Consider the following 24,416-nt stretch of genomic DNA (forward strand, 5'->3'; position numbering starts at 1 on the left):
ATCACTTGGCACATATGAGGAGGGTTTTGATGTTTTGAGACATCATAGGCTTTTTGCTAAGGAGAAGAAGTGTTCTTTCATGCAAACTGAAGTGGAATACTTGGGACATATTGTCAGTGAAAAAGGAATACAGGCTGATCCGAAGAAGGTGCAATGTATAAAAGATTGGCCAACACCTACTACTACTACTTCTCTTAGAGGATTCCTTGGTTTATCTTCATTCTATCGCCGATTCATCAAGCATTATGCGGCCATTACAGCTCCTTTGACTAATAGGTTGAAGAAGGAGGCTTTCTTTTGGGATGCTCTTGTAGTAGCTTCAACCAATTAAAGGGACTCCTTACCTCTGCTCCTATCTTAGTATGCCCGAACTTTTCCAAAGAATTTACCATACAATGTGATGCTAGTGGCCATGGCATTGGGGCTGTTTTGTTACAGGAGCAAGGAGAGATTGCCTTTAAGAGCCGTAAGCTTACAGATAAAGAAATGGCCATGAATGTTTATGACCAGGAGATGTTAGCTATCTTGCATGCAATTAAGAAGTGGCACCATTACTTGTATGGCAGCCGATTCAGAGTACACAGTGATCACAGGGTTCTTAAGTATTTCCTTACTCAGTCCAATCTTACTCCTAAGCAGCGTCGGTGGGTTGCTACACTACAAAATTATGATTAAGTCATCACTCATACAAGGGGCAAAGACAATATAGTGGCTGATTCTCTTTCTCGTATGTGGGCTTGCAAAGTTTCAGCTATGACTAAATTGCATAATGATTGGATTGAAGAATTACAGGAGGCTTATCTTCTGGATGAAGAATTCAGCCATATTTTTCAGAAATTACAGCAAGGTCTTATGGAAGAAAACTCGCATTATCAGTTTAAAAATGGCCTTATTTGGTTGAAATGCAAGATTATTATTCCTTCTACCTCTTCTTTTACACGGAAAATTATGGAGGAACTACATTCTTCGCCTTTAGCTGGATATTTAGGAGTTTTCAAGACCTATGACAGGATCAGCAAAAGTTTCTGTTGGAAAGGACTGTGGAAAGATGTCAAGGACTTTGTTATGAAGTGTATGCCTTGTCAACAGAATAAGGACAGCACCCATAAGCCAGGAGATTTGTTACAGCCATTACCTATTCCTACAGGTAAATGGACTCATATTACTATAGATTTCATTGCTAGCTTGCCTACTACCAAGAAGGGATGGAATAGTATATATGTGGTAGTAGATAGACTCACCAAGGCAACCCATTTTATTCCAACCAAGATTCAGTTTACTGTCTCTCAAGTGACCAGTCAGTTTATGGAGCTGATTTTTAGACTACATGGATTACCGCAGATGATTGTTCATGATAGAGACTCAAAGTTTATAAGAAACTTTTGCCAGGCGGTATTTACATCTATGGGCACTAAATTGGCTCCATCTACGGCCTATCATCCACAAACTGATGGACAGACAGAAAGAGTCAATAAATGGTTGGAGACTTATCTTCGCCATTTCTGCTATGATGTCCAAACCTCATGGGATTCTTGGTTACACTTGGCTGAGTTTGCTTATAACAATTCTACCCACGCTAGTATTAGAGTTTCACCCTTTGAGACTTTGTATAGTTACAATGTGCCCTTACCCACAATCATCTTTAATGAAAGGATCAATCCTCATGGGAAGGAAGAGTTAGAAAGAATGCAAACCCTTCTTCAGCCATGCAAGATGAATCTTAGGAAAGCTCAAGACCAAATGAAGATGTATGCTGATGAGAAGAGGCGGTCTTTAGAGTTTCAAGAAGAAGGGTTGGTCTTACTGAAGGTGCCCAAGTCCAGGTACTCTACATTAAAAGATGGATCTAGTAATAAGCTTGCCCACAAGTTTTATGGCCCTTACCGGATTCTTAAGCGAATTGGAGACTTGGCATACAGATTAGAGCTTCTCTCTTCCACAAAGATTCACAATGTCTTCCATGTTAGTCAGCTCAAGTCTTTTTATGGTCCCATCTTGCTCACAGCTTCCATGGCTTCTCTCTCTTTCCTGTCTTTCTCTCTTCAAATCTAGTCTTTCTCTCTCCTCGTCACTCTTCTTCTCTCTCTTCCTGCAGCCTTTCTCTCTCTTCTGCAGTCTTCTCTCTCCTCTCTCTCTCTCTAGTTCACTCTCTAACACAGTGATTGTTTGATATCGTCTCCTCGTCAGTCTGCTCCTTCAAGAGACAGTGGCTGCTCAACTCCTTTCTCTTCTTCGGCTACCCAGCCTGCTCCACTGAGAGACAGCGACTGTTGCCTAGCTCTTGCTCATTCTGAGCCCCACCCTTCCCCACCCTCAACTACTCAGGTTCAAGAGGCTACCTTTGGGAGCTCTTTGGCACCCCAAATACCTTCTTCAGCACAACCGGCGGCACTCCTTCGTCATTAGACATTTCGTAGTCCGTGATTGAGTTTTTGGATTCCCTATCTACTTCAGAGGGGGATGTTATTTCTTTGCCCTCGAAGGGGGCATCTACTTCTTCGACTTCAGCGGGGGGCCCTCCACCTCCCACCTCAGAGGGAAAACCTACTTCACATGAAGTTCTTCACCCATCCTCCACTTTCTTGGGGTGGCTGTCTTCGACCAATCATCTCTTCTACTAATACCCAGGATCTTCAAGTACCACCTAGATCGGGACCTCGGAGGTTCAGCCGCGACTTGATGACGAGACCTTTATATTTCTTCCAGCATGGATGCATGGAGCTAGTGGCTTCTCTCCAAAGGTTGAGTTTCAAGTTCTCCAGTTCACTATGTCTACTGTCCTTTATTGCAGGTTCCCTTTCCGGTGGAAATCTTGGATCTTAGGGATCCTCTACATCTTGCTCCTCTTCTCTGCTTGCCTTGGTTACTTGGTCAGCATGGAGCCAACTCCCGAGATGGAGTACAGGCATATCCTTATGGTTCTCGGCACCACACAAAGTCCAACATTCCTCCTATGTATTGCATGTTTTTATCATCTTTGTACTAGGGCGCTTGGGCAAGTGAACAATTTTCCCACGAGGGACACTCTCCAAGTGGTACTTGCTGCACGAGCATTCTTTGGCATGTAGCATTGCATCTCCACCTCACTCTTTTCTTGTTCCCCTTTTTGGGCAATTTACGTTTTTGCGTTTCTGCATTTTGCATTTAGGGTTTGTTTAGGGTTTGCAGCCCCAAAAAGGGACGCCATCCTAGACCGACTATGTCTATTTATAGACCACTCTCTCATTCATTCCTTAAGGCTTATTCATTCAGTCCGTCACCTCTTCTCTCCAGCCTCTCCACTACCCTTACACCCCTTCAGGAGGACATTGCAGTTCGTGGTTCGTGGCTGTCTTCATCATCTTCCTTGTGCTACAGTACCGTTATTCCCTTGTATCACATTCACTCCATGATTCAAGTCTTCATCATTCCATTCATCAGAGTTTCTTCTCTCTTCTCTTCTCTTCTCCATGTTTGCTGAGTTCACTCGTGTTCCTCCCCGCAAACCCTACTGTCTCGCTGGTACGTCATCTTTTGACGTGTTAAGAAATATCCTAACACAGAAACATAAACAGAAACCGTACGACAAAGCACAAACTAATAAAAGAACACAATTAGGGTTAGGTAACTCAGAGACACTGAACACAATGAATAAATAAAGTGATATAACTACTGAATAATACGAAGCTCATGCAACAAACACACTATGCAGTGAATGAATACTGAACCTCGAACTCCTGTATCTCAAAAATCAGGGCAGGAGTAATGAGTTGGAGAGTGTGTCGTACTCCGAATGGATCCCGAATCGCAACAAGGCAACCTTCGGATGTCGAACAACAGCAAACACAACAGTGAGAAGTTGGATCTGATGTAGACAGCAGTGAGGAGAGAAATACTAAAAACGCAAGCAGGACAGCCTGCAAGAGAGAGAAAGACTAAAAACGTAGGCAACAGATGAGAGAAAAACTAAAAAAGCAGGCAGGACAGCCTGCAGGAGAGAGAAAGACTAAAAACGTAGGCAACAGGACTGTGATGACGTGGCAGGCTATACAGCAGCAGGTCTGCACAGAAATAGCAGTCGCCTACCTGAAATCAGCTCCAAACTGCGTGAAGAGGGCTCGAAATCAGGCGCCAACTGATGGAGACAGCAATGGACAGCTTCAGCTGAGATGTCCTCCGCGAACGGGGTGTGGGCAGCAAGTTGAAGCACTTGAAATCTGCAAAAACGAGATTGAGGGAAGAGTGGAGCGTTGGCTGCCAATTTATAGAAAATTAGAATTCTGGATACTCTCCCACTTAACTCTCTCGATCCGCTCCCCATTTTAGGGTTTTGGCTAAAATAAGCCTAAAATAAGCATGTTTTGGGGTTGTTTAAGTAACTACGTGCATTTCTTAGCACAACACCCCCTCTCAATCCCAAAATAGAGCTAGAAAAGTAGGCCAACCTAAATTTTGATTTACCCCAAGGCATCCTACCTCAAAGTAGCAAGGGCATCGGACAAAGGGTACGCGTTGGCTGCCCAGTGGCCTACCAAGACTACAGAGATGATGGTTATCTTACCAAGGGAGCCCAAGTGATCACCCCAGAGAGGCCAGGGCATCGGACCAAGGATGCACGTCGGCTGCCCAAGGGCCTACCAAGGCCTACAAAGGCGGATGGATACAACAATGGACTGTGTTGGTTGTATTTTGGTTTTTTTTTTTAAGTGTTTTAAAAATACATAAGGAATATAGGGAAAGCGGCCGATTAAGTGACAGATAGGAAAGGATAAAGAGAGTTTTAAACCCAAGTCATTCACAAAACTAGCAAGCCAATCCCTCGCACTGACTAGGATAAGTGCTTAACGATTATAAATGTGTGTGTGTGTGTGCCAATCATGTGGTGAATATATGTAGAGGCAAAAAAGATGATGGTGGGCTTAGCAAGACAAGCAAAGCAAGGGTAGGAAAACTGCCTTTTAGGAGAATTGCCATGTGTTATACCACGAATATGGTGGATCCTAGAGTTGACCACTCCAAAAGACTGAAGAGAGATAAATGCGCGCAGGTGCATGTTTACATGAACAGAATGCCAATGCATGGGGTAATGCAAAGGGAGATGCAAGATGACATGCTCATGCAATATGTTATGCAATAGTGCCACTTGGTGGACAGTGCCCTCACAGGGGAATTGTTCACTTGTCCAAGTGCCCTTTTACAATCATGTCATCCTGACAGTGCGGATGAAGTTACAAATGTCTATAATGCAATACAAAAGAATAAATGAATGTAATGTCTAAAAAATGTAAGCATCATCACTGTCACTATCAAGAGTAGAAGCTGCCCCCTCTCAAACTGGAAGGGAAAGCAAGAGGGAAGCACGCTCTCCCCGTCAAGCTGAAGAAGTAGGGGAGAGTGTACCCAAGCCGATCCTTGGTAGAAGATACTGAAGAACCGGCCGGATGACCGCTTTGGTCAAAATGTCTACAAAATTATCTGATGAAGGCACGAACTCTAGGCGAATAGTGCCTAGCTCAGCCTGCTCTCTCGAATCCTAATTTTCTATAAATTGGCAGCCAGCCCTCCACTCTTCCCTCAATCTCGTTTTTGCAGATTTCAGGTGTTTCAACTTGTTGCCCACACCCCGTTCGCGGAGGACATCTCAGGCGAAGCTGTCCATCGCTATCTCCATCAATTGGCGCCTAATTTCAAGCCCTCTTAACGCAATTTGAAGCTGATTTCAGTCAGGCGACTACTATTCCTGTGCAGACCTGCTGCCGTACAGCCTGCTACGTCATCACAGTCTTGCTGCCTACGTTTTCAGTCTTTCTCTCTCCTGTAGGCTGTCCTACTTGCGTTTTTAGTCTTTCTCTCACCTGTTGCCTAAGTTTTTAGTCTTTCTCTCTCCTGCAAACTGTCTTGCCTGCGTTTTTAGTCTTTCTCTCACCTGCTGCCTACGTTTTTAGTCTTTCTCTCTCCTCACTACTGTCTGCATCAAATCTAGCATCCCATTGCTGCGTTTGCTAGTGTTCGACATCCGGAGGCTGCCTTGCTGCGATTCGGGATCCATTCGGAGTACAACATACTCTCCAGCTCATTACCCCTACCCTGATCCTTGAGATACAGGAGTTCAAGGTTCAGTATTCATTCACTGCATAGTGTGTTTGTTGTATGAGCATCGTATTATTCAGTAGTTATATCACTTCATTTATTCACTGTGTTCATTGTCTCTAAGTTACCCTTACCCTAACTGTGTTCCTTTATCAATCTGTGCTTTGTCATACAGTTTTTGTTTATGTTTCTGTATTAGGATATTGGCAAACACTAGCTTGTCCCATGAGTATGCACCTAGCATCTTGGAACGTGAACTGCCTCCACAATAGTGGGGTGCATAGTTTGAGGAAGCTAATAGTGACACAAGAGCTAAAACTAGCTCTTAGTGGACAAGTTGACATCTTACTTCTCCCAAAGCATAAGCTCAAATAGTAGGGTGGGAAGATATTCCCGAGCAGGTCATACACTTTTCTTGTTGAAGCCCACAACAAGGTGGAGCATGTACCTCTATTGGCCTAAGTTTGACAACTTGTGTATGAGACCATGGGAAGATGGTAGCAAGCGAAGCCCTATGGATTAGACTTGACTTGGGGTCTCGTGTCTTGGGGACCTCAATGTCTATGCTCCAATCCACACATACATCAGTTTTTAGATGAAGATTGCAACAAGTCTTCCCGAGGTGGACTATTGGATTGTTGGAGAAGACATCAACAATCTAAACACCTTAAAAGATTAGTAGGGCCACTGAAACCAACCTTTCTCCTCGAAGATAGTGGTAATAACTTGATTAATCAACAATCACATCTAGCATAAAATTCACATAAATTGAACATACACATTTTACCTCTTAATTCTTGGACAATGGAGAGCTCGTTGGCCCCAAAACTAGCACCCCTTGCAATACTCCTTTAACTTCTGTTGCAAATAGATGGAGTATAATTGAGATTCTCTGATCTCCTCCACTAATCCAAGTGCCTCCTGCTATCAAAACTGACCAGAAAGCCTTCAAACCAATCAACCCCTTGGTTTGCTTGGGAATTAGCCTCCGCCCTGCTTCTTGAAAGACAAATTTGTTGGAGCTCAGCTAGAGAAGTGAGCAGCAGTTCGAGGAGTGTGTTGGTACACAAAGAATAAAATGTATTTATACTTAGGGCACATAAGGGTGCATTCACATGTACAACTAAATAATGTAGGTATACTATACACGGAGGTGAAAAATGGCCTTTATCCCAACAACCTTCCACTTAAAGGTCCGAAGTGAAACTCTAACCAACTTCCACTAGTCGTATGCAATTCTCATGCTAAGCTTTACTAAGACTTTTAGTGAGAACATCTGTAGGGTTGTCCTGCATTTTGATCTTAGTCAATGTGATTAGACCATCTTCCAGAATCTATCTGATAAAGTGATATCGCACATCTATAAGCTTTGTGCGTGAATGATACATGGCATTCCTAGCCAGATACACAACACTCTCACTATCACATCCCAACACTACACTACCAATAGACATGCCAAGATCCTTTGCAAGTCTACTCGACCATATAGCTTTCTTAGAAGCTTCAGTAGCTGATATGTATTCAGCTTTAGTAGTACTCAGTGCTACGATGTTCTGTAACATAGAACACTAAGAAACGGCCCCACCAGCAACACTGTAAAGACATACCCGCTAGTGGACCTACGAGTGTCCAAGTCACCTACCATGTCGGCATCACAGTAACCCTACAAACTAAGTGCACCCTACCCTGAAATTTGACCTTTTTCATATCTTCATTAGAGGCTAAAATACCTTTCAGCAATTTTGCCTCATTAAACACAACATTATGGCTGCCAATAATTTTCTTGGACTAAGGTAACCACACTCTGTAGCCAAATTTACTCTCATCACCATAGCCCATGAAAATGCCTTTGGTGGATTTTGGGTCAAGTTTGTTCCTCAGCTCATCTCTAACATGCACAAAAGCATCACAACCAAATATGCGTAAATGGTCATATGAGGCCAATTTGCCAGACCAAACCTCCTCACGGATGCCATTATTTAAGGACCTGTTTGGAGAGCAGTTGTAAATGTGAACCATGGTTTTAAGTGCCTCTCCCCAAAATTCATGAGGCAGATTAGCAATGGACAGCGTGCACCGCACTCTTTCACATAATGTCCTATTATATCTTTTAGCCACCCCATTTGAAGAAGGGTTGTAAGGAGCTGTAAGCTCCCTCTTAATTCCATCCAAGTCACAAAAGAACTTGAATTCAAAAGATGTGAACTCATCCCCATTATTAGTTCTCAAGCATTTCAGCTTTCCACCTTTCTGAGTAGTCACAAATGCATGAAAAGTTTTAAAGCTTTTCTTTTTCAACAGATAAACCCAAATCTTCCTGGAACAATCATCAATGAAAGAAACAAAATATACAGCACCACCCAACGATTTCACGGGCATACTACATACATCAGAATACACTAAGTCCAAGACATTTGACTTACGAGAGGTACCAAAGTAAAAAGAATTTTTCATTTGCTTTCCAAACTAACACTCATTACAAAAGTCAAGTTTAGAGCCTTTTCCATCAACCCTCTTCAAAGAGGTAAGGGCATCAAGTTCTTTCTAGCTCATATGGCCTAATCTCTTATGCCACAACTCCAAATGACAACCAATTTCAGCAACTACAAGAAACTTGCCATTCAAAGCTTTACAGTGCAAACAATACAAAGTGCCATTCTTGGTTCCCTTTGCAATCAGCATGGAACCCTTTTTCAATTTCCACAAACCACCACCAAACAATGTAGTATAACCATCCAAGTCAAGCTAACCAACGGATAGTAAACTCTTTTTTATGCCAGGCACATATCTAACATCTTTCAACACAAGCTCTTGCCCATTACTAAAGACAAGTGTACAGTGTCAATCCCATCAATGCTGCAAGCATGGTTATTTCCAAGGTACACTTTTCCATAACTCCCTGCATTGAACATAGCAAAACACTCCAAGCAAGGAGTTACATGGAAAGAGGCACTAGAGTCTACAATCCAAGTCTGAGTGACACCATCATTAACTGACAAAAGTGCATCAATCACATTAGTCTTGGTAATTTGCATATCTTGCATGTAACATACAAGGGCATCATAATCAACTGCACATAATAAATCAACCTCTGTATCCGAAAGCTCCTCTAGGACTACACTGGAGGCCACATTGGCCTTTTCCTTGCCTTTGGCTGCCTCAGATGCATCTGTCTTATCCTCTTTCTTCTTTTTGTCTTCTGCATTTTTCTTTCTCTCTTGTTCCTTCTTGTAGTTCTGCAATCAGGCTTCTTGTGGCCCTTTCAACCACACTGATAGAAAGTAATGTCACTCTTTTCCTTTCCTTTGCTCTTGCTTCTGTTTCTTTGTCCAGCATTTGCATTTTTCTTTTCAGCCCTGCCTCTTACAATATAAGCTGAGTTGCTGCCTTCTCCACTAGACATAAGTCTAATTTATTCATTCAAGATTGAACCTCTCACACCATCATATGAGAGATTGGGGTTATTGCTGAGAGAAACCACCAAGGTCTCCCAAGAATCAGGCTGTGTCATGATCAAAAAAATCACCCTCAACTTATCATCAAAATCCAAATCTGCATCCTTGAGCTGATTTAAAATGCCAGTAAATGCACTCAAGTGCTCAGCTGCAAGCTTTGACTCATCCAGTTGCATATTTACCAACTTGCGCATTAAATGCACCTGATTAACAGGTGTGGTGATCTCATAGGTAGTTTTCAGCTTCTCTCATATTGCATAACATGTAGCTAAACCTTTAATGTTCATCAGTGACACCCATCTTTATGTAAGCCACAGCCTTTTTGTTAACTCTGGCCCAATCTGCATCAGGCATTTGTGTGGGTTTATCTTCCTGCAAAGCATCCTCACAATCCTTTAAGAACAATATGCCCTACATACGGTCTTTCCAAAGGTCAAAGCCATGACCATCAAACCGTTTGATTTCCATCAAACTCTTGATGTCTAAACTGGAAGAAGTTGCAGCTATTTTTATCACGAACACAAGAGTAAATGCATTGAACTGCAAAAGCAAAAGCTGAACTAGTAAAATACACTGATGTTCTTTCTCAAACAGTAATAAGTCTCTGCTGTTTATACATAAACCAGCCACCACACGGGCAAATACTGCAGAAATTTACCAAATTCTGCACAAAATCCCAAAATTCCGGGTCCAACAATGCATAAATGTCAGCCACTTTGTCCCAGCTGAGTAAAATTTCATCAAAATATGAAAAGCCCCAATTTTTCGGAGTCCAATGTCAGAAAATTTTACTCGAAAGAGCAAAAATCTAACAAATTTGGCAAAATCCCCAATTTGACTGAGGTCAACACGCACAATGTCAGCAATTTCTGACACGAATGTCACTGCCAGGCCTAGATGAGATCAAATCTGGAAAAACCCCCAAATTTTATGGGCTAGATTTGCACAAATTCGAAAACTGTGCTTCCACGTGCGAACCCCTGTTAAGGCAAAAGAGGAAACTTTGAAATTAAAGAAATTTTTTTTGTTTTGATTTCTTTGGAAATACTGACCACAAGGGGGGTCTGTTGACCCGCCGACTCGTCACGTGCTGGTCGCCGCTCCGTCACGCTTGGTGCCCATGCGCCTTCTGCCGCCGCTGGTGGCAGGTTACTACAACGTCGTCTGCACTCCACACGCCTATTGGTCGTCGCGTTCCTATGCTGCCCGCTGAATGTCACACTCAGTCGCCTACAGGTGGTCATCGCGTTACTATGCTGCCCGTTGAACGTCATGCTCGATCGCCTGCAAGTTGTCTTTGCAATGTCACATGCTCATGACCCATTGTGAGCCTCATCTTCTGCTTGACCTGTTCGCGAGCTGACTGTCGCCTATCAATCTTGCAACTAACAGCTTATGCCTGTGGTCTCGAGAAGCGCGCACAACCTGTGCTCTGATATCAGTTGTTGGAGCTCAGCTAGAGATGTGAGTAGCAGTTCGAGGAGTGAAAGTGACACAGAGAGAAAGAGTGTGAAAGGACGATTAGATTTAGGTGTACCAACAATGTGTTGGTACACAAAGAATAAAATATATTTATACTTAGGGCACGTAAGGGTGCATTCACATGTATAACTAAATAATGTACGTGTACTATACACGGAGGTAAAAAAGGGGATTATCCAAACAAAATTAAGCCCCATATCTGATACAAGCTAGCTGGCCTCTTAAATCTCCTTGAAATTTTTAAATTTCAACTGCTGAAATTCAAATCCTAGGCCCTCAATTTTGAGTACGTATCCCAAGGTGGCTGTCAAACCTTAATTTTTGCTATAAATTAGGGTTTACAACAATAGAGATTTTCCAATATCTCCACCTCCGATGCCTCAAACGGCTAGATTTTGCTGAGATAACTTTGAGAGATGGCTGTAGGATGAGAGAGAATACTATAGAGAGAGAAATTTCAGAGTTTTATCGTGAGAAAGGCTGAAAAAATACTACTACTCTGCTCAAACAACCATAGAAGCTATCACCTACAACTTAGGACCACCAAAGAGGCTGTTTCCCCCTCTTCTATGCTATCACTTGCACCAAAAGGACTTTGGGCTACTATCACTTGTATCTAGAGGCTCCAAACTGCCGTCGGCTACTATAAAATTGATCCCTTGCGGCTGCAAATTATATCAGCAACATCTTCTTGGTCTCTCGTAGCCTCCTTCTCTCTAACAATGGGTGGAACAGACTTGCATGAACAAGTTGCCAAGAGGCAACCTCCTAATCTCATTTTCTAGCATTATCAAACTTATTAAATTAATTTTCTAGGACTACCCACCTGCATCATGAAGAATAGGTCATGGCTGCCCCAAGTGAGCAGAAAATGATGAGGGAGCTCCTTGTCCGCTAGAGAATCGCCCTGCACCTAGTCCCAATGGCCATAGAGGGAGTGGATGATGAAAGTCGGCCAAGGTCGATACTCATAGGCACTCTGTGCAAAAGATCATCTGACAACATGCCTTCCAAATGTGCCACCTTGTGAGGCTGCCAATGATCTGCAAAAGTGTGCTGGAAATCTGCTAAATATAGCAGAAAATAGGGAGCAGCAAAAATAGCAGTCCGCCTGCTAAATCTGGCTGACGTGTGCCAAATTTGACCAACTACAAGAAAAAACTCTGATTGCTAACACGTGGCAACCTGTGGCCGACTGCTGATGTGGCCAACTACTTGATTGCTAATGTGGCATCCTGCAGTAAATGCAACGACTGTACAGGCTGATCAAACTGCTGCAAGACACATACCTATCCAGGGGATGACCAAATGACCATATCTCTAACACCCCCTCTCAGATCTTAGACACAACATGAGGTTGAGGGGTCTGGAATGCTGACGAAGTAAAGCCAAGGGAAGCACCTTCGTAAACAAATCTACTAGGTTGTCCTTTGTCTTGCAATAAACCACATCGATAGTCTCATCTAGAGGCTTCTCCCGAATGAAATGGTACTATACCTCAATGTGTTTTGTCCTAGCATGACATATTGGGTTCCGGGCCAAGGCAATACAACTTTCATTGTCACAATGAGGTGTAGTAGGACTTGTTGGGTAGCAACCAAGCTCCTCCAACAACCGCCGAAGCCACGTTGTCTCACATGTGGTAGAAGATGCCGCTCGATACCCCGCCTTAGTTGAAGATAAGGCAACCACGGATTGCTTCTTACTACTCCATGGAACAACACCTACACCCAAGGTAAAGCAATAACCTATCGTGGATCTCCTGTGGTTCACATTGCCAACCTAATCTGAATCACTCCAACATATAAGCACAAGATTTGAACCATCTATGCCTATTGGATACAAGATCCCTAGATTGCCGGTCCCCTTCAAGAACCACAAAATCCTCAAAGCAGCCTGCCAATGTACATATTTAGGTTCAATCATGAACTCGGCCAACAAAACTAGAGAGTAACACAAATCAAGATGTGTTGAGAAGCCAAATCAGGGACCCAATAAGTTGTGTGTAATGGGTAGCATCTGCCAAAGGTCAATCAACATGGGTTGTGGCCTTCCAATTCGGATCCATAGGAGTCAATAGGGACTTGCATCCGTCCACCTCAAACGTAGTCAAGAGCTTCTGCACATACCGCTCCTATGAGATGAAGATGCCCAATGGAGTCTGATAGATGTCATGCCCAAAGAAGAAATGGAGAAGTTCCATGTCCCTCATCTCAAACTTCTCATATAGTGCTGCCTTGGTTGCCTTGACCATTTGTACATGATAACCTATCAAAATCAAATCATCCACATAGAGCACAAACAAAGCATGTGCCCCTTCTAAAATGTGGACATAAAGCTGTGGATCGGCCATGGAGCGCCAATACCCCAATCTTTGCTGGAGAAACGAGTCTACCTTCTTGTTCCAAGCATGTGGAGCTTGTTTGAGGCCATAGAGGGCCTTCTTCAACCTATATATTTGTCCATCTAATGAGAAAAAGCCAAGAGGCTACAACATAGATTTCCTCCTTCAAATCACCATTGAGGAAGGCAGACTTCACATCAAGCTGATAAACCGGCCATCTCCTATGGCTAGCTAAGGCAAGGACGGCTCTAATAGTAGCCATACGAGCTGTAGGTACAAAGGTATCATGGAAATCCAACCTTGGCCGCTATGCGGAACCCTTTGCTACGAGCCATGCCTTGTGCTTATCCAAAGTACCATCATTGTGATATTTGGTCTTGAAGACCCATTTGACACCAAGCACCTTCCTATGAGCAGGTTGAGGCACACGATCCCAAGTGTCATTTTGCTCGCTAGCATCCAACTCGTGCTCCATAGCCGGCTATTCTTCCAATGGGGTGACTGCAAAGCCTCTTCACGAAGGTGGGCTCCTTATCCTCAACGGAATGTACTTGGTTCCTCCAAGAACGTCGCAAGCCGTCCTATGGCTGCCACTCCTCAAGGACCCCCTCAATCCCTACATCACAGTGTATCGCGTGCCCAATGAGGAGGAGGCTGGATCTCTCCTCGCATTCATGAGAGACATGCACTGGGTAATGAGAACCAACTCGAGAACCTCTGGCCAAAACCAAGCAACCATGACAGATCTTCCATGACCTATCCTGAAGAGAAACAGAGTAACCTGCATCATGCAACTGACTGACAGAAATCAGGCTCTTGTTGAGCATGGGAACATGTAGAACATCCCTAAGCATAAGAGAAGTCCCATTAGGCAAAGCTAGGTGTATGTTCCGTGTACCAACAATAGCATAAGTCTGCTCAAGGCCTAGATCAATACATCCATCAACCTCCCTGTAAGAAGAGAACCATGCTCTATGAGGGGTAATATGACAAGATGCCATAGAGTCGAAAAGCCAATCAAAGGCATGGGCCTGATCATTGAGCAAGTAAGCTGTAGGGAAACTAGATGACAGGACGACATGCTCAACTGCATCATCATGGGTAACTACATGTACCTCACCACTAGAAAGAGTGGTAATACCTGCTGCATCGCTGACTCTCTGCTCATGTCGAGTCCGTCTCTGTCTCTGCTGCTCTCTAATCCGTCTAAAGCATTTTCTTTGAACATGCCCAAGCTTCCCACAATGGAAGCAAACAACATCTGAAGTAGAAGAACCTGTAGAAGATAACAAGGAATCCAAGTCATCATGAATAGAGCTATCCATAGCATCCACGGAGCTCAAGCAGTCGAGGGCTGTCCCAATATAAGAAAACCTGCTCATAAAGACAATCATCTGCTAGTACATCAGTGGTAGAAGCATGCTGCAAATGCTCATGAAACCTCAATGGATGGGAGGACATAAAGGCATCAATCAAGGATGCAAAAGCTCCCACATGAAGAAGAGTCGTAGCCAACTGCATGACATAACCAACCACAGTACAGTAAAGCATAAGACATCTGTCATAAGAGCATATGATATTCAGCCATGAAATCAACCCATAACCATATGCATACGCATAGCTCTGCAGTACATCATGCCACTAAGGAACATTGTGACATTAATGTGACATTAAAAGTGATACAATGATAGATGACGGAGAGACAGATCCGACAGATCCACAAAAACGATGAAAGCACGAGTATCCTTCTCCTCCCAACCATGCCTAGATAAGTGCTGGCCCTCCACCCGGATTCCTTTGCCAGCCGTCAACTACCTGAAGTCCTACTATTCCTGGACTCCCTTACTCTCTAGGCTCCCCTTAACCCCGTTCGGGCGCCCAAGAGCCCGGACAGTCATTCTCGTGCATGTTCCCCTAGATTTACCTTAATGTGACATTAAATGTCACATTCCATATTTATGACCTTAATGTGACATTAAATATCACTTTTAATGTCACATTAATGTCACAAACATCCAAGTCAAGTAAAGACCGACAAGTAGCAAAGTATCCTACAAGAGTCAAGCTTCAGGTAAAGCCCAAACATCTATACAACAACATCCAAATAAGTGGCTCTGTAAGGTATACAACAGTAGACCATGTGCATAGACAGGTAAGCATATATAGCATCTGCTCTCTAACATGGACGGGCAACAGGAGCCCAACTAGCATAGAAGCTAGACAACAGAGGAGCAAAAAAGCCATAACTGTAAATCCCAAGCACTATCCAAGTCCACTGATCAGTAAGTATCCCACATATTAAATGCAAACGAGCAATCACAACTCAATAGGCAACTACCAAAACAAGGGAGCACTTCACTGCTCAATACCTGTAAGTGCATCCAAGTAATAGCCAAGATCCATAATCGGAGCATCAAATCCCATATAGCATCCAAGGTCATAACGGAAAAAGCCAAGTCAATGTCCAACTACTCAAGGAAATACTCAAATGAATGTCGAGATGAGCTCAAACAACTGCCATCCAAGGTCATAACGGAAAAAGCCAAGTCAATGTCCAACTACTCAAGGAAATACTCAAATGAATGTCGAGATGAGCTCAAACAACTGCCATCCACAGCCAAAGCATAAAGCATTCACCAAGACATTATAACCCGTACTGGGTAGCCTAGGCATAAACCATGTCATAGATGAAATGCCAGCTGCAAAGAAGTGACAGTCAAACCCAAATCGAGCTCTAATCTCAGCTCAAAAGCATTCCGGAACATAAACAAGACATGTGGCATAGTCCAAATACATCATGGCATCATACCGAGTAGCCGGGAGCACCCCGTAACCAATAGGCATAACCCAACTGTAGCATAAATAGCTTCAGCCCTGAAGTTTCCAGCAGCATATAACCTCTGTAAACTGAGCAAATCAGTGCTTAATCCAAGCTCAAATCCATAGGCATACATTCCCGTATGTATAGACACCAACCGGGCATAATCGGGCATCAAATGCCAAGACCTGTAAGCATAAAATTGAAGTAACCGGTGGCTGCCCTATTTTGGACAGATCTGGGATTGTTCAAAATAGTCAATGGCTGAGCTAAATCAGCTCCAAATGCGTCTCACATAAGAGGCATAATATCCACAAGTGATCCGGTATCAATAGACATCAATAGAAGCATTACATAAGCCATAGGCATACAAATACATGATGTCTCAGACCTAAAATCTGTTGCAGAATATTCTATCATCAAAATTTGGCAAATCCAGCATCACCATCGCGTCCGGAGCATGCCAAAACCCCAACTTAGACTCTTACCTTGCCTGAATCGGGTTCCGAATGCCCGAGATATGAAAAAAGAGTGATTTTTTTGCCAGATTTTGAAACAGGCGCAAAAAAAACGTGAGCTGGCTGGGGGGGTCTGCTGTCCCACGTGTCAATAATGGGACCCAAAGGGGCACAAATGGGGGCCAAAGAAGACCTACACCAAGCCTCAACAAGCCTTGATAGGCTGGAAGTAAGATCCAGGTGAAGGAAGCTCCAAGAGGTGTGAGCTATGGCTACCCACAGCCTATGAAAAACCCTGTTGAGCTGAAAACTGAGTGAGAATGAAGATCTCATACCTCGTGTGGAAGGCCGGGATGAGCTCTTGAAGACCCACTCTGATACCAGTTGAAGGGGATGCAATGGCAGTGGAGAAGGAGAAGAGGAAGATGCGGGAGAGAAGAGCACACACAATGTAGGTGTTATCCAACTGAACTGACAGCCTTATTGTACTATCATATTATATATGAATAAAGAATGGGCGGTCACAGTATACACGGGTAGGCCCAGAGGCCTTTTACCCCAACAACATAGGCTTCACATCCAAAGATCTTGAAATAAGAAACATCTAGCTTGGTTCCAAAATAAACCTCACAAGGGGTCATATCAACCAAGACCGAAGTAGGTGACCAATTGAGGATGTGGACAGCAGTAGCCACAGCCTTGACCCATAGATACTGAGGTGTCTTACGATGCTCTATCATGGTCCCAGCCATCTCAACCACACTCATGTTCTTCCGCTCCAACATGTCGTTCTCCTAAGGTGCGTTTGTATTTGCAAACTCCTAGTAGATACCACAATCTACACAAAATCTAGCAAGCTCGTTAGAGACAAACTCTCCACCTTTGTCTAACCGCAAGGTCTTCAACTTCTGGCTTGATCAGTTCTCCTCCAAGAGCAACCAATCTTTGAAATTGGAGGCGGCCTCCGACTTCAGCATCAAGAAGTACGCCCATGTCATCCTACTAAAATCGTCAACAATGAGCATGAAATACAAACTCCCCTTAAGGGACTCCATCTGCATAGGTCCACAAAGATCTATAGAAAGCTCCAAGGGTGCTGAATACCGCCGCGAAGCCTTGCTGGGAATGGCATCACAATGCTATCTTCCATGAATGCAAGATACACAAGGCTACTGGCTCACCACTATGTCCTCAGACAAGCTATCCCCTAGAATCCTTCCAAAGGTAGTCATAATTCAAGTGACCAAACTGAGCATGCCAAAGCTCGAACTGTGTCTCTAAAGTAAGAAGAAGAGAAGTCAAGGCATGCAACCTCAACTTGTAGACTTCATTCTCCTTATAACGTATAGAAAGCACCTTTCTCCAGCCACACTCAAGAATCTGAAAAGAATCTGCATCAAACTCAACCAATAGGCCAAGAGCACAAATCTTGTGCATGAAAAGCAAATGGTAACCCAAACCTGGCACATAAAGCACCTCGGATATATGAGTACCACCTCATCCATCTAGAATCACTTGCATATCACCCCTACCCTGCATGGAAACAGAAGAGCTATCTCCTATGAGAATCTGCCCATACAAAGACCACAAATGGGCGACACCTGCAAAAGAAGGGGTAATGTGCCAAGAGGCATCACTGTCAACAATCCATTCATGGGGGTGTGGGGCCGTCAACACAGCATCAGAGGCCTTGGAGATCAATGCCTAAACCACCTCCAAATGGAGGAAAGTAGTTGATGAGGGAGCGGCCACCACTCCAAAATCCTTTGAAGCCTTCTCCTTCTTGGTGTCCTTCTTATCCTTGTCGGAGCAATCCTTCTTTTAGTGATCCATCTTGCCATAGATGTGACAAGTAGAGTCCTTCTCTTTGTCCGTCTTTGGTTTATCGTCCTTCTTCTTCTTGTTACCCTTCCCCTTCTTCTAAGAGGACTGACCTGTCAATGCCTCTGACTTTGAAGCATTCCACCCTTTAAATTGTTTCTCTTGGTCCAAGACCATAGGAACTAACTCCTCCCACCGAAGAGTCAACTCCCACCCTGAAGTAATCAAGGCAGAGTAAAAAGCATCAAACCTAGGCGGTACCTATGACAAAAGAGTTATACCATGCCTTCAGATGTGATCACCTTCCTTGCATTGGAAGTTGTTGTAGCTTGTTCACATTCTCCTGCATAGAAGATGACTTGTTAGGATTCAATGTCTGCACCTACACCTCCAAAGACACCCGTTTCATAACGGTCATTTGGTTGTACAACTGATCGAGCTCCAACCATATGTCCCTAGTCACCGTCAAGTGTTCAATTTGGACAATCACAACTAGAGTACATGAAAGGAAGAGAAAAGAACAAATGTGGACATTCAATTGATCCCAATGTGCCTAAACCTTTGCCAACTCCACACGATCATTTGTAGAAAGTTTGGACTCGTCTATCAATGTAGGACGGTCAATGGCCTCCGTAACAAGCTCCGCTAAATCATAGGACTCCAAGATGGCAAACATCATAACACGCCAGATGCAGTATTTCTCACAATCGAGCTTCTAATCTGATGGAAAGGCTGGTAGGACGGGCACATTCCAATCCATAATCGCCTGAAACTCCATATCGGTCTCAGAAGATATCTTCACCTGAAATACCTGCAAAAACACAAAAGCGGCCCCCTTTGACTATGAAAACACAACCTGCTAGGGTTCTTCACTGCTCGTCTCACACCTTTTTCACCTACCAGAGGCAATGAGAAGGTCTGCAATTGAATACTCAAAAAGCAGCCTTCCTCCTTCCTATACAGCAAAAATCCGCAATACAATCAACAACTTTGCTCCTCTCCTGAACGCCCACATTTGTCTCAACCTTGTTTCAATGCACAGCCCTCCCACTCACCCTCGAATGCTGAAAACACAACCTTGTGTCACGCTAAAAACTCCTCTTCAAGTCTACCCATCATCAATCAATCTTTGCGCTGCTCTAATATCGTGTCAAAGTGCAGCGGTGCGGAAGCGTATGACCGAGACTGAGGAGATAGATTGAACACGGAAAGAAGAGAGAGAGAGAGAAAGAGACAGAAGAACGTAGATCTCCAATATGAAGAATGCTGAATAAGGAATACAAAAATATACACAGACGTGGTTCGTATGTCTGCGTATCTCCATGTCGACGATGTCACCCTGCCGTACACCTCGAAGTCTGCAGCAGTCAGCACAATCTCTGCCCCGAACTGAGCCTGGAATCTGCTATCGGAAAGTGTGAAACTGTGTTGGAAATCTGCCATATATAGCAAAAAAATAGCAACCAGCAAAAATAGCAGTCGGCCTGCTAAATCTGTCTAACCTGTGCCAGATTTAGCCAACTGTCTGACTGCTGACATGTGGCAACCTATGGCCAACTGTTGACGTGGCAACCTGCTGATGAGTCCGACTGCTGATGTGGCTGACTGCTCGCCTGCTGACGTGGCATCCTGCAGTAAATGCAATGACTGTACAGGCTGATCAAACTGCTGCATGACACATGCCTGCCCAGGGGATGACCAGATGACCATATCTCTAACAACTCGGTCACGTCAGACGTAATGCAAAGATGATTTATGATATCAAACACCTTGGAAAGGTGGAAACCTGTGAAGGCCCCCTCTAGAGCGATGTGCTCAAAGGCTAAATTAAGGTTACGGTTTAGGATGTAGACCACAATGCCGACAGACTCTGCCCGAAAACCATCATTTAATTGTCTCCCCTATAGCATGGATCTAGCCATCTCCATCACAATCCTATTAAGAAGTGTACAAGATAACTGATGCTTCGTGCATGTATCTGTACAAATCTTCTCAAAATTTCATCGAGTGAACTCTACCCATTGTCATCTTGATTCCTCCTCCAGGTTCTAGATGTCCTATAAAACTGAGATATTACTGGATTAGAGGCATGTGTGATGCAATATTATCTAAACATGCATGAAAACCACACAAGCTTAGACCTGTAGCCCATTGTGTGTACAACTGTAGAATAGAAGGTGGTGTCATGCAATTTTAGCAACATATAGCAACCCCCAAAAAGACAACTCTCAGAGACCAGTAGAGTTTCATGCCCATGCAATTGTTGAGGCCAACGTGTAAAGCACTCCTGGACTTGACAATGCTTCAAACTTGATGTGATTCTAGCACAGTAGCATGGCACGGCCATTTTCCAACTTACCATCCCAATCCCATCACATCTTTATGCCATCTATGTGCCATCCCCATATTAGAGCCCCCTATCATGGTGACAGGGGATGGCACTTCTCGTCCCCATCCTTGTCCCCCAAAACCCATCCCATGTCATAGAAGGTGTCATCATGTGCGAGAATTCTTTTTCTATGAGGCAGCAATGCATGTATGCACTTCCTGCAACTGATTAGAGCTCCCATGATGCTTTACATTGTGAGCTCAAGGCATTTTTGCAGGCAACCTGTTGGCCCCTTTACCCTAGTAATCAGTAAAATATAGGACACAAGTTCTAGGATGCCCACAAATTCATCCCTTCATGCTTCTAATCTGTCTTCTAACCCAATGTCTCACATCGGCATAGAAACACAAAACACCATTTTAGCCCATTGAAATGATACAGATCTTTCTTAAACCATTTCAAGGTTTCAGAAACAACATAAGTTGGAAGCATCACAGGTTATTAATAAACAAATCCCCTTCATTGCCTCTATGCACCATTCACTTCTTATTTTCGAAGTTGGAATGTAATTTGCTGAAGCATGAGTTTGAGGTTATGTTGTAAAGGAGGATTACACATTTCAAGCCTTACTCTAGTAGCTACTACCTAGTAAAATAATGGATCCTACTTGAAAAGTCAAGCATTTTCTGATGCACATTCTAAAGCTATAGCTACTAAAAATTAGCACAAAACTTTTGACCAGATAGAAACTCCCATTTTCTTTTCGATGTCTGAAAATGCATGCAACTGTGCCCACACATTGGTTTGAAGTGATATTGTGTTGTGCTAAACATATGTTTTAGGACTAGGTGTCTGTATGTCTGCCTTCCCATACTACACTTCTTTTCTCAGCAAATATAGAAGTTCTGAAGATCCCTCTGTCCTACTTCTGCCCACTGCACATTGGAAGTTCTTTCACCTCCTACTGCATACAGGAGAGGAAGGGAGATACAAAAACAGATAGACAGGGCAAAGGTTCTATCTCCATCATTTGCAAGTCTAACTAGACCAAATTATAACTATTGAAAAAAGCTGCACTACGTTATACAGTGTCTGCACTGCATTATTAGATATTGCACATGATTCTGTAAAGCAAATTGGAGTACATCTGGAATAAAAATTTCAGTATCTGCAATGTACTATGAGGTATTTTACATAATTATGTGGAACAACACGGAGCCAAATGAAATAAGCATTTCTTCTAACTGCTACCTGGCTAGAGGAGTAACAAGCAACACTTCCAAACAGGCAGTTACCTTCAAGGTAAAAGGATTGTCAGTTGAGGCAGAAGCTGCCCTGACTATTTGTTGAAGCCTCATAGGTTTCGTCAAAAGACAGGATCCAGCTCCCTTATTGACAACCAGGTCAATAGGGCAACCAACATTTAAGTCAATAAAACTAACTTGGCATTCTCGATCTATCAACTCTGCAGTGCGTGCTACTGTGTCAGGATAAGCTCCACATATCTGTACTCCAAAAACATCTTCACTGTGATGCCGCCTCAATAGAGCCCATTCTGAAGCCTGGCCCTGTGATATGATAGCAGAAAATTGCAGTTGTGAGCATATAAGACTATGAAAAACCATTGTAGAACTCAAGGCAATTAATCATCTACCTGCAGCAGGTTGATACACATAGCCATCTCACCACATGTAATATCAGCTCCTAATTGTTTGCACACTCTTCGAAATGGCAAATTTCCCACTGTTGTCAATGGAGCCACATAAAGTTTTCCCTTAAAGTCAATAAGCTTCTTCTCACGTTTTGTCAATCTGCATTCAACATCAACTCCACATCGCAAGTTTTCTGGGTTGCTACAAGACAGATGAGCACTGTCTTGTAAGGGCAGCACACTTTCGTCATTTGTTGACTCAGGTTTCAAGGATTCTTTGGAAACATCAGTTTTCTGCTTCTTTGAGGCCTGTAAAATGATCTCCTCGTCAAGTTGCTTATCTGCAGATTCTGACACCAAACTGTGGCCATTTGTAGTACATTTGACCTTGGATGTACTCTCAACAGAACCATTGACTTCTGCTGGACATGAGCTTAATGTTAACATGCATTCATCCTGCATTATAGCAGATTTGTCTACATCTGATAATTGTGTGTTTTCAGTTTGCTGTATGCTGGATTGGTCCTTGGATATGATTTCAACAGTCCCATCTAATTGAGAATTGGAAGTTTTTGCTGCCACTTTCTTTGCTTTTCCCTGAATCAAGCTTATGCTTCAAAGCCTTCCCTCTCTCGCTTCCTCACTAAAGTCCATGCCTTTCTCTCTCTCTCTCTCTCTCTCTCTCTCTCTCTCTCTCTCTCTCTCTCTCTCTAGTAGATTAAGGGACACAATTAATGAGTGAATTTTCTAATTTAATTTAGGATTGTTCATCTAGAGCATGTGAAAGATATTGGTCATCCTACTCTTATATACACACCAAGATACATAACAAGCTTAGCGCTAGGTAGGTATGCCAATAGATCTATTGTCGCTCTAACAAATGTATATTATGCAACATGCACAAGACGTCTATGACTAAATAGATAAAGTAGTAGTTAAGTCTTGATTTACAGTTGATAAGCTAGTTTCTAATGATTCACAATAGAAAATTGAAATTATCTACACTCTCTCAACTTTCAATTTTTAAGTGAATTTGGGTGAGTCCCTATTAACAACTAACAAGGGCCACACTTACAAGTATGCATAGAAAACGAGATGCTGAGTAGAATGCCATATTTAGAGACCTCTATATGGAGCTAGAGAAGATTGACCAAAAGTCTCATGTACTAGAAGGCAGCAACAACCCATTTCTTGAGGTGTTATATTTGATGGCAACACATAAGTTGCAATCACAGCTTATGTGAGGCATGGCTCTAGGAGTTTATCTGCAATAGCTACTTATGCTTATAAAATGCTCCTATTTGTGAGCTTGAGTATGATGATCAGGGCAATTTCCTTAGAGGTGATGATTTTGGCCCAGCATGCATGAGTTCCATCTCACTTATGGGAACGAGGACTTGTGTGATATGAGCTCTTAGGTTTATTTTCCTAGGCCCTCTTGAGTCTTTTGTTTAGTGACTATTATATGTACTATGAGTCAGTGAATCATTGGCAAATATTTGCCTAACAGAGTCCACTTTTGCACTCATAACTTGCCTAGCTCTCCTTTCTTTTCATGCCTTGACTCTTGAAATTTATAAATTATATTGCACCTTGGATCTATCTTTATTACTACTTGCCTTGTCACTCAACTTACTCTTGTCGTGTTAAAACAACAAATTCAAAGTTCATACTGAATAGATAATGACTTGTCACTCTATTTCATGAGTTATGACGCATGATGTTCAAGCAACAAGTTTAAGTTTGTATTTCACAGATTAACTATTCATTTCATATGTATTTTTTATGGACAGTATGAAACCCTGTACTTTATCCCAAACTCTTTCTTGTATGTTCTATACCATGCTATGTCTGCGGACTAGACACATTATGCATAACATACCTGACTATTCTACTACAAATATCAGCACAGACTCTGACTAAGCTCACAAGTGGAGATGCCATAAAAGTCCCGATTTCTAACTCTTTTTCTAGCAAATATTTCCATTA

At 43.0% G+C, this 24,416-nt stretch overlaps 1 protein-coding gene across 2 annotated transcripts in view; it reads right to left on the reverse strand.

Moving 5' to 3' along the window:
- The window catches only part of LOC148020134 (tRNA-dihydrouridine(47) synthase [NAD(P)(+)]-like), a 59,690-nt gene that overhangs the window by 13,291 nt on the left and 21,983 nt on the right, over nucleotides 1–24,416 (reverse strand). For both annotated transcript variants that reach the window (XR_015694931.1, XM_087700418.1), the window contains exons 4-5: nucleotides 22,431–23,024; nucleotides 22,072–22,344 (exon numbers count right to left, since the gene is read on the reverse strand). Coding sequence is in view for 1 of the 2 variants with exons in the window: in XM_087700418.1 (XP_087556544.1) it covers nucleotides 22,072–22,344; nucleotides 22,431–23,024 (867 nt within the window). In the remaining variant the exon portion in view is untranslated. The remainder of the gene's footprint in view (nucleotides 1–22,071; nucleotides 22,345–22,430; nucleotides 23,025–24,416) is intronic.

Source organism: Lygodium microphyllum, chromosome 19, assembly GCF_053477565.2.
Source record: "Lygodium microphyllum isolate KBCC chromosome 19, Lygodium_microphyllum_v1.1.10, whole genome shotgun sequence".
In the NCBI taxonomy this organism is placed as follows: Eukaryota; Viridiplantae; Streptophyta; class Polypodiopsida; order Schizaeales; family Lygodiaceae; genus Lygodium; species Lygodium microphyllum.